Source organism: Engraulis encrasicolus, chromosome 14, assembly GCF_034702125.1.
Source record: "Engraulis encrasicolus isolate BLACKSEA-1 chromosome 14, IST_EnEncr_1.0, whole genome shotgun sequence".
Classification (NCBI taxonomy): Eukaryota; Metazoa; Chordata; class Actinopteri; order Clupeiformes; family Engraulidae; genus Engraulis; species Engraulis encrasicolus.
In genome coordinates, this window is record NC_085870.1 from 22,498,727 (window position 1) to 22,516,226 (window position 17,500).

The 17,500-nt window shown below is 43.8% G+C and overlaps 1 protein-coding gene across 1 annotated transcript in view; it reads left to right on the forward strand.

The window, feature by feature from the left end:
* prkcda (protein kinase C, delta a) overlaps window positions 1-17,500 on the forward strand; it is a 29,127-nt gene that overhangs the window by 8,989 nt on the left and 2,638 nt on the right. The window contains exons 5-15 of the mRNA XM_063215219.1: window positions 1-149; window positions 2,736-2,767; window positions 3,561-3,646; window positions 5,943-6,072; window positions 6,530-6,630; window positions 8,094-8,178; window positions 12,410-12,537; window positions 14,059-14,232; window positions 15,798-15,889; window positions 16,303-16,365; window positions 16,882-17,020. The exon at window positions 1-149 is cut by the window's left edge and continues 17 nt beyond it. Coding sequence (XP_063071289.1) covers window positions 1-149; window positions 2,736-2,767; window positions 3,561-3,646; window positions 5,943-6,072; window positions 6,530-6,630; window positions 8,094-8,178; window positions 12,410-12,537; window positions 14,059-14,232; window positions 15,798-15,889; window positions 16,303-16,365; window positions 16,882-17,020 — 1,179 coding nt within the window. The remainder of the gene's footprint in view (window positions 150-2,735; window positions 2,768-3,560; window positions 3,647-5,942; window positions 6,073-6,529; window positions 6,631-8,093; window positions 8,179-12,409; window positions 12,538-14,058; window positions 14,233-15,797; window positions 15,890-16,302; window positions 16,366-16,881; window positions 17,021-17,500) is intronic.

Below are 17,500 nucleotides of genomic sequence, written 5' to 3' on the forward strand. Positions count from 1 at the left end.
TCTGTGATGCTGGAGGAGGAGCTTCCCAACCTGAACCGCAGGCGAGGGGCCATCAAGCAGGCCAAGATCCACTTCATCAAGAACCACGAGTTCATTGCCACCTTCTTCAGGCAGCCCACCTTCTGCTCCGTCTGCAGGGACTTTGTCTGGTCAGTTCACCCCCCCACACACAGTACTGTAGCGTTTGGAGTGTAGTGCACGCACATCCAAGTAAAAAACAGGTGCAGGACTAAACATGATCAAACAAACAAAGGAGAAGGTCCGCACACTGTTGCTGCTCCCAGTTTACTATACAACGTGACCTATACCTGACGAAGACCAGGGGTCCGTTTCTCGATTCTTGTCGTTGCTAACCATCTTAAGATCGTCTTAAGACCGTCTTACCATTCCCTTGGATTTAGTGGTGAGCGTCGCTGTCGAGAGAGAGTTGAGTCGCTCTTACGAAGGACGTTGCTACCGTCGTTAGCAAAGACGCTTTCGAGATACGGACCCCAGACTGGTGGAAACGTTGTATACAATAAACTGGGAGCAGCAACAGTGTGTGGACTTTCTGCTTTTTTGTCAGTTCACCCCACACACCTGCACACACTGATGCCCAGGGATGGGGCCCGGGGCCAGACAACAAACACAGACTTTCACAGACATGCACACACACACACACACACCTACATACACACACAAACACACACACACACACACACACACACACACACACACACACACACACACTCACACACACACGCACACGCACACGCACACGCACACGCAAATACACACCTTTGCATAAGGTGTACGTTTGTCTGTGTGTGATTTCTTGAGTGGTTGTGGTGGTGTGTTAGTGCAAGTGTGTGCACGTATACGTCTAGACATGTACATTCTTGCTGGCTGCATAGCTAGACTGCTTATTTGTTGCCTCAGCCCCTTTTGATCTTTAATATGGACATTTTAAGATTCTGCCTTTTTCATTTTTTTTACTCCCAAACAATATATCAACCACAACATACAATTTATACAACTCAAACCATACAACTTTGCTCTGTATGGTAAATTCCACCATACCCTGTGGTAACATTACCATCCATGGTGTTGTCTGCTATCAGCCCAGCAGCCTGGAGATTAGATTAGATCAGATTAGATTAGATTTTGTTGTCTCTTCAGGAGAGAAATTCTGTTTGGAAATGAGAGTGTGAATAGGACACCCTGCTACCAGGATGCGGCTGGTCCAGACAGTCCTGCTTTAGCTCCAGCAGCTTCCTGGCCTACTTGAGGAGGGGGTAGGGGGAGGCCTACATGGGGTGGGGGTTGGTATGGGGAGCGGAGTGGAGGCCTACATGGGGTGGGGAGGAGGAGGGGGAGGAGGAGGGGAGAGTAGGCCTACAGGGGGTGGGGGTAGGTTTGGGGAGGAGCAGGGAAGCTGACAGGGGGGGGACACAGGGGTCACTTGTCCCAGGTCCAGGGCCCAGGGAGAGAGGGGCCCCAGAATTGGATCCTCATTACATTGTATGTATTGGGTTTGGGGTCCTTTCAGATGTCTTTGTCCCGGGCCCAGACAAAGCTGTCATCGGCCCTGGAGAGTAGAGGCTCCAGCTATAGTTAGCAAGGTCACTCAGTCACCTGCCTCACATGGACTCAACCTTATTCTCTCTGGCCGAAGGGAAGGGATGGAGGAGGAGTGGTATAAACGCACTCTATTTCTACGTATGACCAGGGGTGTATTGGGCGTAGTATGCAGTCCACCCACTTCTCCTGAAAAATTCTGTCCATGTTTGAATACAAAAAGGGGGTTGACATGATAAGTTGCCTAATTGATTGATGACACCAGAAATCGCGTACCCCCACTTTAAAGAGCCCAACTACACCAAACACAGAGGAGGTGTAAAACTAGCATGGAAATCTAGGCGGCTAATCGGTAACAGGGGTCCAGGGGACGAGGGAGTTGATGCTTTTTAGACTGGCTGACAAATCACTGTGGTACAGCAGCCTATATGTCATCCTATTCATTGTGCTGATTGGTTGTAGTGCTATCACTGTGGCATGCAGAGGAATTGGACAACAATATTTTAGCTCTTCTTAGTTCCTAGACCCTCCCCCAAAATAATATGTTGTGGGATGTCGTAAAATATTCATATTGGGCAATAGGCAACCCAGATGGTAAGCACTGCAGATTTTAATTAACAGCAGCTGGAGGAATTTCTGTAGAAAAAACATTCCAAGCATTCCATCCAGTATCTCTGAAGTCACACACTGGCCTCGGAGCATGTGCCTGATGAAGACCCTGTTGGGTCGAAATGTTGTACGACTTGAATAAACCCTCGAAGCGGAGGTACTAGGGCTGTAACAATATTGTATCGAACCGTAAAATCGCAATATGCAGAGTCACGATACTGTATTGCGGTGTAAGAATACCTTTCAAAGTGTTGTTACTCTTCAGAAAATAACCACATGTGATGTGATATTGCTTCCAAGCTTCCAAGCTTCTTGTAACCTATTCGACCAATAAACTATCATGTTTTTTATTTATAATTTCACTTTATAATATTGCCAAATGAAAATAAAAGCAAATTAATTCATTTTTCATTAATCCAACATACATTTCAAAAATGGTGGGGTGTATCAAACCGTAGGTCAAACATTGTGATACGAACCGAATTGTGAGTTGAGTGTATCATTACAACTTCTGCTTTTTGTATGATGATGGCTGTGTGTCATGTTTTTCTTGTGTTTCTTATTCTCAGGGGCCTCAACAAGCAAGGATACAAGTGCAGACGTGAGTTTAGCAACACACACTCACATTTACAAATTTCCAGTAGAGTTGTCAAAAGCAGAAGTAGAAATAACAGACAAGTAAAAACCCTGCCACACTTTTGTTGCAATGTATCTACCTCAGTAGGTACGGTGCAGTAAGCAGTGTAACAACAACTATGGATGCCATGTGCAAGTGTTGTACCTATCATGGATTTATGGTGCATTCCAGACCCAAAACAAACTAGTAGGAAATCGCACTTGTCCTACCTCCTACTACGAAAAATGCTCTGGAATGCCAGTTGAAGTGGAACCTCCTACTAGCGAAGTGGGGGGAACTCTTTGCACTCGTCCAACCTCAACAAACTGAAGTAGGAGGATAATGGTGCCCCCCATGGAGCCATTATGTAAAATGTCAATAAATAAGTGAAACTTTTTTTTTTTTTGTGCGGTTGTTCCAGACAGTCAATTTAACTAAACTCAGCAGTCAATGTATCTTCTACATGTCATAATATGCTGTTTTGTCACCATAAATGTAACTTATGTGTAGTAGCCTAATAGCTATATTATTTTGGCTTGTATCAAAACACTGCGCTAAAGTCAGTGAAAGCCGTGGCGGTTGCTATGGTTGTAGAACTCCCACTTCAACTGCCAGGAACGGCAGCTGAAATATGCAGGTAGGAGAAGTGTGATCTCCTTCTAGTTTGGAATGGTTCTGGAATGCACCATTACTTCAACTTTTGACACCTCGTGACTTCCAGCCACTGTAATAACCATGCTGTAATAAGTCAAGATGTGCCGTGGTGTTTCCTTTCTAGAGTGCAATGCAGCTATCCATAAGAAATGCATCGACAAGATCATTGGACGATGCACTGGAACTGCGGCCAACAGTAGGGACACAGTGGTATGTATGACCGCACAACGTAGCTTCATCAAAGAGTATTTTAATTCTAACATATCATAATAGGCCGTCTCTGGCTTCATTACACCTTGTAACTGCAAGCAACGTGACCCACCGAAAACAGCTAAATACATCCCATTCCGTTATTTACTGCCGGACTGAGTTGAAGGCAACAAAAGCAGAGTAACACCTTTTTGAAAGTTGTTTTGTGGTATTGTCCATTTCTATTTTTTATAAAGTCACTTCACACTGACAGTGACAGTTGATGGATTTGCAGTTATAGCGCATAACATCATAAAGATTGAATCCATGGATTCAATGTGGACATGGAACCGATTTTGTTGCTTTCAGACAGTGTTATGGTTTGCAGTCAGGTGTAATGCCCACCTTTCCACCAGTGGAATGCTGTACTAGTTATATCCCCGAAACGCGGAGCGTCGGGGATGTAATGGTTTTGCGTTATATCCCCGAAACGCGGAGCGTCGGGGATGTAATGGTTTTGCGTGCACCGCCGCCGCCGCCGCCGCCGCCGCGTCCGCCGCGTAAGGTCTTTCGTGTTAACGCGATAACTTTTGAACGGATGTTTGGATTTGTCCCAGATTTGGTGTGTGAATGCTCTAGGGTAGGTTCATGAACTGATTCGAGTTTGGAGGTCAACACTTTCAAGATGGCTGAATTCAAGATGGCCGAATTTTTGTTTGGTCCATAACTTCTGACCGGGTGGATGGATTTGTCCCAGATTTGGTGTGTGAATGCTCTAGGGTAGGTTCATGAACTGATTCGAGTTTGGAGGTCAACACTTTCAAGATGGCTGAATTCAAGATGACCGAATTTTTGTTTGGTCCATAACTTCTGACCGGGTGGATGGATTTGTCCCAGATTTGGTGTGTGAATGCTCTAGGGTAGGTTCATGAACTGATTCGAGTTTGGAGGTTAACACTTTCAAGATGGCTGAATTCAAGATGGCCGAATTTTTGTTTGGTCCATAACTTCTGACCGGGTGGATGGATTTGTCCCAGATTTGGTGTGTGAATGCTCTAGGGTAGGTTCATGAACTGATTCGAGTTTGGAGGTCAACACTTTCAAGATGGCTGAATTCAAGATGGCCGAATTTTTGTTTGGCCCATAACTACTGACCGGGTGGATGGATTTGTCTCAGATTTTGTGTGTGAATGCTCTAGGGTAGGTTCATGAACTGATTCGAGTTTGGAAGACAACACTTTCAAAATGGCGGAATTTTCATTTGGCCCATAACTTCTGACTGGGTGGATTGATTTGCCCGGTAACATCTTATTTTAATGGTTCACCATTTCAGTGAATCTACCATATTAGGTACAGTGTAATAACCAATGTAACAATATTTAATACCATGTAATACTAGTGTAATACCAGTGTAACAATATGCAATATCAGGTACAGTGTAATAACGAGTGTAATAGTATGCAATACCATGTAATATAGTGTAATACCAGTGTAACAATATGCAATACCATGTAATACCACTTACGCACAAACACATGATGTAAGTAAAAAAAAATGGCGGTGTTACACTGGTATCACATTGTATTAAATATTGTTACACTGGTTATTACACTGTACCAAATGTGGTATATCCACTGAACCATTAAAACAGTATTACCATGTGCCCCATTTTTTGCTTCATTTTCACAATAGTCGTTTGGTTTTAAGCCTATGCACGTCATGTCACGTCTGTATGTATCATATACGTTTACGAAATTGTAGACGGGAGTGGTAGGAATGATGGGGGACTGGAAGCGTCGCGTTTCGGGAATATACCTTAAGCAGTCGAAGGCGACTGCACAGGCAGTCTAGTTATTGAAAAGACTTAAAGGGGTATGCCACTATTTTGGGGCTTAATACAGTTAAAATGCTACACGGATCCATTGACTTTCACTAGCTTAGTGACATATTCCCTCTTTTAACTTGTCTCAAAGCAAGACAACGCTTAACATGAAAAATAAGACACTTTACCACCTTTATAAACCCTGGCCAACGATTTGAACTGTATTAAGGCCGAAAATAGTGGCATACCCCTTTAACTACCATGGTACTATACTACTACAACACTGCACGGTAATTCTTTAGTAATACATTACGACTTGGACATTGCCATTGTGGTAGTAGCTAATTTATAACAGCGGCCTTGTCGTAACACAGTAAGCAATACGTTTCACATTCACATCAAATGCACAAATTATATGAAACATTTCTGAGGATAGTGATGATGACAAAATTGAGTGAGCGCATTCGTGTGTGTGTGTGTTTTGTCTGTTTGTAGTTTCAGAAGGAGCGTTTCAAGATTGACATGCCGCACCGATTTAAGATTCACAACTACATGAGTCCCACCTTCTGTGACCACTGTGGCAGCCTACTGTGGGGGCTGGTGAAGCAGGGGCTCAAATGTGAAGGTAAGCGTTTGTGTGTGCGTGTGTGTGCGTGTGTGTGTGTGTGTGTGTGTGTGTGTGTGTGTGTGTGTGTGTGTGTGTGTGTGTGTGTGTGTGTGTGTCTCTGTGTGTGTCTGTGTGTGTCTGTGTGTGTCTGTGTGTGTGTGTGTGTGTGTGTGTGTGCACGTGCGTATGTGCGTCTTTGTGTGTTTGTTTGAGCGTGAGCTTGCGTGCGGCCTATGTGTGTGTGTGTGGGTGGGCATACTGTACATTACACTAAGGTGTTTACACGTATACAGATATTTTCAAATGCAGATATTTTTTGTCTGTTAACGTGTAATCAAATGTGGATAAAAATTCCAACTCCATTGTGACAAGTGCGTTTTATCCCCCTAAAATGGGATATTTTTGAAACTGGAGTTTAGAAATGCACATTGTAATATGTGTAAACAGCTTCTAATTGTGCGTTTCTGTTTGTCAGACTGTGGCATGAACGTTCACCATAAGTGTCAAAAGAAAGTGGCCAACCTGTGTGGAATCAACCAGAAGCTTCTTGCCGAGGCTCTGACTCAGGTCGGACAGGTATGGGCATCGCATCTCCTCTCATCTAATTACAGTAAATAAATGTTTTATCCTACTCCTGTAATGTCTAGTAGTCCATTCGATGTGGTCATCCTTTAGGGCAGGTTACGGAAGGACATGAGAATATCCCACATTCAATACAGCTCTTCTTCCCTCGTACTTAGCCAATTAGACAAGACTAGGGCTCATGTTACATTTGTTTCTATACTTAAACTCGGACTCAGAAGTCCACTACTGGCCCTGCCGTGGCCTAACAGTAGGGCACTGGGTTACTACTTTGGCGACTCGGGTTCGATTCTGGCCCGGGTCATTTCCCAATCCTTCCCCGTCTCTCTCTCCCCACTCATTTCCTGTCAAGGCAAAAAATCCTTCAAAAGAATTTAAAAGAAAAAAGAAGTCCGCTACTTGCCGTAGGCGGGCAGGTAAGACTCATGAGATTTGTAGGGATGCATGCACAGATGTTAGATATAGATGATTGAATATATTTACAGGCATCAATATGTCTCTGATGAATCTCCAAGCTGACTGTGGCGTGTACATTTCATAGCCCAGCTCCTATGCAGAGAGATGGAGATGGCTGTTCCAAATGTGAGACAGCAGTATATAGCGCATGTCCAGACATGCTGGCCTTAACCTACTGATGTCTCCCGAGATGGCAAGCTCGTCTCATCTCTGGGGTTGGGTCATATGTAATTATGACTTTGATGGTCTGTGGATGATGCTGTCTATGACGGGCAGGCGTTATTTGGGACACTTTCCTTGATTTAAGACGACGGTTCAATTTCAGGTTATTACTTTGGTAATGTGAAGTGTCATCAGTCCTGCAGTGCTGATGTCTTTGGAGTGGAGTGTTTGACGACTGGGAAGGAAATGTGTTGTTGCCTGAAGAATGCAATGAAGGGGGTTTGTAATATACAGACTCTATCTGTGAGAGAATGTACTGGCCAGCAGGGCTGGGCTGGCCATTTGGCATAGCAGGCATTTCCCGGTGGGCCCTGCACCCTTGTGGGCCCCTATTTTCAGAAATGAAAAAAAAAAATCTGAAAATAGGGGCCCACAAGTGTGCATGGCCCACCGGTGAGTCAGTTCTGCGCCGCTAATTATGAGGGGCCCCTTTAAGCCAAAAGTGCCCGGGCCCTATTTCTCCCCTAGTCCAGCCATGCTGACTCGACACCATCTCATCACGGCTCTATCTGAGGCATTCCCTTCTCCTCCTCTTCTAATTCTCTTTTGTATTCATCTGTTTCTCTCTTTTTATGAGAAACAGACTGTCTTCTCTATTATACTAGACTGTCTTCTCTATCCTTCTGTTCAATTATTTGCTTCACTTTGTCTTTCTGTGTACCTCTCTCTGTCTCTCTGTGTCTGTTTCTCTGTGTCTGTGTCTGAATCTGTCTCTCTGTTTCTCTCTCTCTGTCTCTCTCTCTCTCTCGCTCTCTCTCTCTCTCTCTCTCTCTCTTTAGAAATCTACCCGCCGTCCTGAGTCTAAGGACCTGGATGCAGGTGTGTACCAGGACTTCAACAGCAGTCCGGGGGTAGACACTAATGGTGAGCAACAATACTAATCTTAGTGACATATGTCCACAGTAAATATTGTTGTCTTTATTCAGCAATTAGTGTCAAATTTAACACTCTCCTAGTTGGTCCTTCCTGCCGGTGAGGCACAAATGCAATTTCGTTGTGTGCAGTGTGCACTTGTGTGCTGTGTAGTGCTATGTCACAATGACAATGGGAGTTGGAGTTTCCCAATTGGGCTTTCACTTCACTTCAAGTAGTAGAGAATGCAAATGAAAACTTCCAGCCTGACAGAATGGTTATGAATGGCATTGAAGGTAGAATTCTCACAGCAGTGAAGCTATACTGATACTGTGATATCATGGCGATCCTGTAATACTCTACCTGTATTATTGTAATACACAGTATCTGTGAAGCTTCTGACATGCATAAGTACTGTAGCATACACTTCTGGCTAGCTTTACATACAGTAACACTATAGCATGTATGTTACTATAATGTAGTGGCATTCAGCAGCCCTGTGCCACAGGCCACTGTTGGTTCAAACGTAATTTCTCTTCTCATCAAACAGGAATGGTGCATATTTACCCGAAATAACTAGACTGCCTGTGCAGTCGCCTTCGACTGCTTAAGGTATATCCCCGAAACGCGACGCTTCCAGTCCCCAATCATTCCTACCACTCCCGTCCACCTTTTCATGAACGTTTATGATAAATACAAAATATAAAATAAATATATTTAATATCTATACATAGATCAATGACATGCATAGGCTTAAAACCAAATGACTATTGTGAAAATGAAGGAAAAAATGGGGCAAATGGTAACACTGTTTTAATGGTTCACTATTACAGTGGATATACCACATTAGGTACAGTGTAATAACCAGTGTAACAATATGTAATACCATGTAATACCAGTGTAAGAACATGCAACAATTTTGTACTTATATCATGTAGGCTATTTGTGTGTAAGTGGTATTACATGGTATTGCATATTTGTACACTGGTATTACACTAGTATTACATGGTATTACATATTGTTACACTGGTTATTACACTGTACCTGGTATTTCCTATTTTTACACTGGTATTACACTAGTATTACATGGTATTAAATATTGTTACACTGGTTATTACACTGTAGGCCTACCTGATATGGTAGATTCATTGAAATGGTGAACCATTAAATTAAGGAGTTACCGGGCAAATCAATCCACCCAGTCAGAAGTTATGGGCCAAATAAAAATTCCACCATTTTGAAAGTGTTGACCTCCAAACTCGAATCAGTTCATGAACCTACCCTGCAGCATTCACACACCAAATCTGGGACAAATCCATCCACCCGGTCAGAAGTAATGGGCCAAACAAAAATTCGGCCATCTTGAATTCGGCCATCTTAAAATTGTTGACCTCCAAACTCGAATCAGTTCATGAACCTACCCTAGAACATTCACACACCAAATCTGGGACAAATCCATCCACCCGGTCAGAAGTTATGGACCAAACAAAACTTCGGCCATCTTGAATTCGGCCATCTTGAAAGTGTTAACCTCCAAACTGTAATCAGTTCATGAACCCACCCTAGAGCATTCACACACCAAATCTGGGACAAATCCATCCACCCGGTAAGAAGTAATGGGCCAAACAAAAATTCGGCCATCTTGAATTCGGCCATCTTGAAATTGTTGACCTCCAAACTCGAATCAGTTCATGAACCTACCATAGAACATTCACACACCAAATCTGGGACAAATTCATCCACCCGGTCAGAAGTTATGGACCAAACAAAAATTCGGCCATCTTGAATTCGGCCATCTTGAAAGTGTTAACCTCCAAACTGTAATCAGTTCATGAACCCACCCTAGAGCATTCACACACCAAATCTGGGACAAATCCATCCACCCGGTCAGAAGTAATGGGCCAAACAAAAATTCGGGCCATCTTGAATTCGGCCATCTTGAAATTGTTGACCTCCAAACTCGAATCAGTTCATGAACCTACCCTAGAACATTCACACACCAAATCTGGGACAAATCCATCCACCCGGTCAGAAGTTATGGACCAAACAAAAATTCGGCCATCTTGAATTCGGCCATCTTGAAAGTGTTAACCTCCAAACTCTAATCAGTTCATGAACCCACCCTAGAGCATTCACACACCAAATCTGGGACAAATCCATCCACCCGGTCAGAAGTTATGGACCAAACAAAAATTCGGCCATCTTGAAATTGTTGACCTCCAAACTCGAATCAGTTCATGAACCTGCCCTAGAGCATTCACACACCAAATCTGGGACAAATCCAAACATCCGTTCAAAAGTTATCGCGTTAACACGAAAGACCTTACGCGGCGGTGGACGCGGCGGCGGCGGCGGACGCGGCGGCGGCGGCGGTGTACGAAAAACCATTACATCCCCGACGCTCCGCGTTTCGGGGATATAATTAACATTCCCATGTGACAGGTTAGCACAGTGAGAAGAAGAAACATTTGAGTCTTGCTGAATTTGTGTGAAGTGTGTGAATGCTTTGACACTTACAGTGTATGCACTTACATGTACTTACGTAATTAAGCGGGCTTACAGAGCCTCTGCCTTAGAGCACAATGAGGTGCCGTTTCCACGTAGCTGGATATTTTTATATGTGGATATTTTTTTCTCCTGCTTGTATTGGTTTTGCATTGGTTTTGGCCTTCCGTTTCCACATAGCAGATATTTAAAAATCCAGGTGCAGGAGAAAAAAATAGCAGGAGAAAAAAATATCCTGTTTAGGGGTCTGAAACGCATTTGTTACAATGGAGGATTTTTTTATCCACATGTTGCGTTTCCACGTAGCAGGAGAAAAAAATACCCTGCTAAAAAAATATCCTGCTACGTGGAAACAGCACCTAACTGCCATTCAGACAATCAGAACAGGTGCTGCCAATAAAGGGTTCCATCTCAACTGTCACTTTTTTTCAACATTCTATTCTTAACGAGCAGCCAGAGATTCTTTATATCAACAGTGACGTCGTGGGTTTAACAAATATCTTATCTACTCTCTCTGGAGCAGCTGCACTACACTTCTAGAATTATATTGTTCAGCTCTTCAATGCAATGTGATACTTGCTGAAATGCTTATGACAGCCAGCTGCTTGGCTCAATGGTAGAGGTGCCGGAGTAGAGATATGGAGGTTGTGAGTTCGAATCCCACTCGGACCCTTGTTGATTTTCAAAATTATATCATATGCAGTGTTCCTTAGCCAACTTAAAATAGCATGTATGTCATTTAGTATATCCCAAAAACGCGGAGCTACAACACTTTCAAGATGGCTGAATCCAAGATGACTGAATGGTTTGACCCATAACTTCTGACTGGGTGGATGGATTTTTCCCACTTTTCTTTTAGCTTTCTTTTCAAGTAGAAGTTTGTTTTTAATTTAGGTATAGAGATATCAAAAATAAAACTGCTCAGCTCTGCCCCAAAAGGCAAGCCCTTTTTCCAGCATTTTCTGCGAGAATGCAATCTAGTTACAGTTTAACCCTTGTCACCTGAGACTATTTAAACTTAACTTATTTAAAGGGACAACATGAGAACTGTTGTGAGATTGTAAGAAATGCACATTTTTCAATTATGTGTGGAATCTTTGCATGTTGTGCTGGCAGGTTGTGCTGGCTGTATTTTTTTCTTAGAATGCATGTGTATTTGTGTATACGTTCATGTGTGTACAGTATGTTGTCCCTGTGCAATGTCTATATGTGTCTTTTTTTGGTGCGTGCGTGCGTGCGTGTGTGTGCGCGTGCGTGCGTGTGTGTGTGTGTTGTCCATACGCAATGTCTCACAGTGTTGTCAAACCGTTACATAAAAATGACAAAGACAAGTTTGATATGTTTACTGTCTGTGAGATGTGAAGTAGCCTCTTACTGCAGCAGGGGTCGCCGGCGACCCTATTCACTTGCTGAAAATGCTTAACTACATCATAGCAACATTACTATGACATTACAGAGAGCCATAGTGCTGCGCTGAGGGGTTGACAACAATCTGACTAATGCTGATCCTGATGGAATTGATGGAACCTGTCTGATGTGTAAACAAATATCCCTATGGGACAATGAAGACTCTGGTCTAATCTACTCTAATGTGATCTGCTATACAGATGGGGCTCCCTATGGCTGCCTATGGGAAGGGATGGGTCCTGCATAGGGCCCCCCAACGCCCCTTGGGGGGCTGTACCGCCGCCGTTGAGAAACACTACTCTAATCTACTCTAATGTGATCTCCTATGCAGATGGAGCTCCGTATGGCTGTCTTTGGGAAGGGACAGGTCCTCGCCCCCCCTCCCGCATCTCCCAGACCTGCATTGGCATCGACAACTTCATACTGCACAAGGTGCTGGGCAAGGGCAGCTTTGGCAAGGTAATACACACACACAGACACTCACAAACACAAACACAAACACACACACACAGACACTCAGACGCACACACCAGCGCACGCACGCGCGCACACACACACACACACACACACACACACACACACACACACACACACACACACACACACACACACACACACACTGAGTAAGCCACTGACCTGGGTAACTCAAATTAGGGGTGTAAATAATAATCGAAATGTATCAATATATCGCGATGTAATCTGACGATTTAATCGAATTGTATATTGTTTTATATATACAGTATGTAGTTATATTGCATTTTGGAAAACAGCTATTGAAATACTAAATAAAGTAAAGGGGCAAAAACAGTCGCCAGTTATGAAGAACAAAACAGTCAGTCATAAAGATCCAGCGAGGGTAGTATAACAGCCAGTTATAAAGACCACACATTCAACCCACATCCTGCCCTGTTTGTGGTTAACAATGGGCTACAAGAGAGCACCAGGCAACTCTATACTGACCCTTTTTCAGTAGCCTAATTACCATTTTCGTTGACCGGCGCCTGTGGCAAGCGGTTTCACTGAGTCACTAGACATTCAGCCTTGCTACTAGCCTTGTTATCTTTTTTTCTTTACCATGGCACTGTACAGTATGTCTAAACTCGATTATGAAGGGCTAAAGTAACAAGAACAGCGATAGGCGGAGAAATTGAGTACCGGTAACTGAGATTTTTCTTGAACTTCAAGGCAAACAAAATATAAGCTACTCAGATACAGTATATACAAGAACAAGCTGCCTGACGAAGTGCCTAGGGAGACTGACATTATTACTAGCCACAGCCAAGTTTTACCAGCATTTGGTAGGTGCATATGTCGAGCCCTGAACCTAATGGTAAGTATATGTGTGGTTTAAGTGGTCTAGTTCCACATTGCTTTTGTCATAGCCAAGTGCGATAATACGGGTATATATATGCGGGTATATGGGTATATATATATATATATATATATATATATATATATATATATATATATATATATTCGGGTGACTTTATGTCAGATATCAGTAAGTAGGCAGAAAGTTGATTGCTATGACATTACCGACTCGAGAGCCTTAAAGTAACCGAACGAAACTTGGTCAATGCAATTTTTGTGAGAGTGAGGTTATAACGTAGGCTCTGCTCAAAAGGGGTTAACTGCGGCGCCCACCTCTTTTGGGATTTGGCCCAGGTCTTGACGGAAAGAGAGAGGGTCAGAGATGTCCATATCTCAATAAAGGACTTTTAACGGACTTCAGAGTGCCTCGGACCCTCTCACTTCACTTCAAGTTTTGCATTTTGGTCACGATCAACACCTGAAGAGTTTTATTACTACCCCACAGACACAACTTATTCTCTCTCTCTCTCTCTCTCTCTCTCTCTCTCTCTCTCTCTCTCTCTCTCTCTCTCTCTCTCATCCCCCTCTCTCTCTCTCTCTCTCTCTCTCTCTCTCTCTCTCTCTCTCTCTCTCTCTCTCTCTCTCTCTCTCTCTCTCTCCATGGCCCAGGTCTTGTTGGCAGAGCTGAAGGGCAGTGGTGAGTGGTTTGCAGTGAAGGCCCTGAAGAAAGACGTGGTGCTGATGGACGATGATGTGGAGTGCACCATGGTGGAGAAGAGGGTGCTAGCGCTGGCCTGGGACAACCCCTTCCTCACACACCTGTACTCAACCTTCCAGACCAAGGTGAGAGAGAGAGAGAGAGAGAGAGAGAGAGAGAGAGAGAGAGAGAGAGAGAGAGAGAGAGAGAGAGAAAGTTTGTGTGTGTGTGTGTGTGTGTGTGTGTGTGTGTGTGTGTGTGTGTGTGTGTGTGTGTGTGTGTGTGTGTGTGTGTGTGTGTGTGTGTGTGTGTGTGTGTGTGTGTGTGTGTGTGTGTGTGTGTGTGCATTGTACATTACCACTGTGACAGCCATTAGAATTTGATCATTACAGCAGTTAAGAGGAAAAAGCCCTATCCATTTCCAAGAAAACAAGTTTTTCCAACTCAACTGCTCTTTCCCTGCTGTAAATGGTGAGATGGTAAATGGACTGCATTTATATTATAGTGCTTTTCCACTCCTTCGAGCAGTCAAAGCACTTGACATTGTAGACCTCCGATTCACCCGTTCACACTCACATTCACACACAGAGGCAGTGGCTGCCAAGCAGGGTACCACCCTGCTACCAGAAGCAATTCGGGGATAAGTGTCTCGCTCAAGCACACAACAATGGGGTCAGGCAGAGTGGGGCTCAAACCTGCAACCTTCTGGGTGCGGAATAGCTCCTCTGCCACCTAAGCCGCCACGGCCCACTAGCTGTGACATGAGAGAGGGTGTTCTGTTTGCTGTTGGTCTGAGAATGATGCTGCTGTTGCTGATCAACTTTGGGCAATAGACGCCACAAACCCTGACACAATCTGACTACCAGTGAAACACTATATTGCCACATACTGTAACCGTTAATACACATTACAGGCGCACATTAGGCTTTTGAGTAAGCTTTAATGAGGTGTTGCAACAGGAAATGATTCCTCTTCCCATTTCATTAACAGCGTACTCTTGCAGTAGTTGAAGAGTTAATGCAGTTAACTTCTCTGCATGATGGGTCTACCGTGGCCTAACTAGCTTGCTAAAATAAATGATTGAAGTCCGCAACACTGTTAATGCTCCCAGTGATTTATTTGCACTGGACTTCTATCATTTATTTCAGTTACTTTATTTTGTCCAGCACCTGTACCACTGATGTGCGCGCATTCTCTACCTTCTCTAACTCGCTTACTACACCGGCGAGTCCTTCCCTGCCTATCTCTCCCCACTCCTTTCCTGTTCCTCTGTCACTGTCCTATCACAAATATAGTACCAAAGCCCCCCAAAAAGTCTTTAAAAAAAACAAACAAAAAAACTTCTCAGCATGATGTACTGCATCTATCTGATGTATGTAGGCCTATCTATGCATCTATCTGATGTATGTATCTATGTATCTCTCCATCTGTCGATCTACCCTCATGAAATGATTGTATGTATATTACTGATCGATTAAAATGTACATTGCAATATGTTAGGAAATACGGGGACATTCCAATAGTATATAGTTATTCAACATATGCAGATGTTAGGTCGAATAACTATATTGAATCAAATGTTTGGCGGATCTAACCATCCATTCATCCATCAAGGCAGATACGTATAACCATCTGTATATCCCTCCCTCCATCCATGTTTGTGTTTTGTTGTTGCTGATGTGGTTTCTGCTGGCTGTGTTGTGTCCACCAGGAGCACCTGTTCTTTGTCATGGAGTATCTGAATGGAGGAGATCTCATGTTTCACATCCAGGAGAAAGGACGCTTTGACTTGTATAGAACCACGTATGTACACAAACACTCAAACACAAACACACACACACACACGCACGCACGCACACGCACAGACACACACACACACACACACACACACACACACACACACACACACACACACACACACAGACACACGCACAGACACACACACACACACACACACACACACACACACACACACACACACACACACACACACACACACACACGCACACATTGTTTGGGGATGCTGTAATTTCTAAACTCTGTTTACAATGAGATCTTTGCCCATTGTAAATGTATAACAAAGGTTATAGAGACTACTATGGCCCCTCCACACACACTCACAGACACACGCACGCACGCACGCACGCACGCGCACACACGCACGCACGCACACACTTTCCAACCTGGTTTTAAACAAAGTTTTCTTTCTTGTGCAGATTCTACTCAGCAGAAATTGTTTGTGGTCTTCAATTTCTACATACCAAAGGCATCATCTACAGGTAACTCTCACACACTCACACTCTCTCTCTCTCTCTCTCTCTCTCTCTCTCTCTCTCTCTCTCTCTCTCTCTCTCAGCGATTTTCCAACTTGTCACACATTACTCTAGCCAAGTAGTCATGCTAGCCCTTCATCACATCATGTTTAGGAAGAACTCGTCTAGGAACTCGTTATGGGCAGAGGGTGGTTTAAAGGGTTTAAAGGGTTATCTTTCAAATCCCGCTGCATGTCAGCACAATGAATAGGAAGATGTTTAGGGTGCACTTCATAGAGATTCGTTCATAGAGAGTGTTGTCCCTATATCCTCCTGGTAGTGAATTACTGTACATTTGCTGTCACTAGAGTATCATTTCTCTGTTTCTCTGTTCCCTCTGTCACTGTTTTGGTCTCGGCCTGTCTGTCTGTCTGTTTCTCTCTCTCTCTCTCTCTCACTCTCTCTCTCTCTCTCTCTCTCTCTCTCTCTCTCTCTCTCTCTCTCTCTCTCTCTCTCTCTCTCTCTCTCTGTATGTGTCTGCAGAGATCTGAAGCTGGATAATGTGATGTTGGACGGCGAGGGCCACATAAAGATTGCTGACTTTGGCATGTGTAAGGAGAACGTCTTTGGGGAGAACCGAGCCACCACCTTCTGTGGAACTCCAGACTACATAGCTCCTGAGGTACAGTTAGACTACATAGCCCCTGAGGTAGGGTTAGTGGGAAAATTCAGACTTGTCAAAAGTAAAGGTCAAAGTAAATTCAAGTACAACACTAGCACATGATATTGCTAACCCATGGTATAGCTGTTACACCATTTTTCTCCCTTGTACCTCCATTGAGGTAAATAGACTGAACACCTAGTAAAAGAAACGGAAGAACCAAGCACACTGGTCTACTGGTTACTCAGACAAGTGTCCTGTGATGGAAGGAAATGTGTTTCTTTTTTATTATCAATTCAACATCCCTGTGCTATCAGGGTAGTTACTGATCAGGCGATACAAACCATGGAAACAAGTTTGTTTGTATGCGTGTGTGTATGCATGCGTGTGTGTGTATGTGTGTGTGTGTGCACACTGGCATGTGTGTGTGTGTGTGTGTGTGTGTGTGTGTGTGTGTGTGTGTGTGTGTGTGTGTGTGTGTGTGTGTGTGTGTGTGTGTGT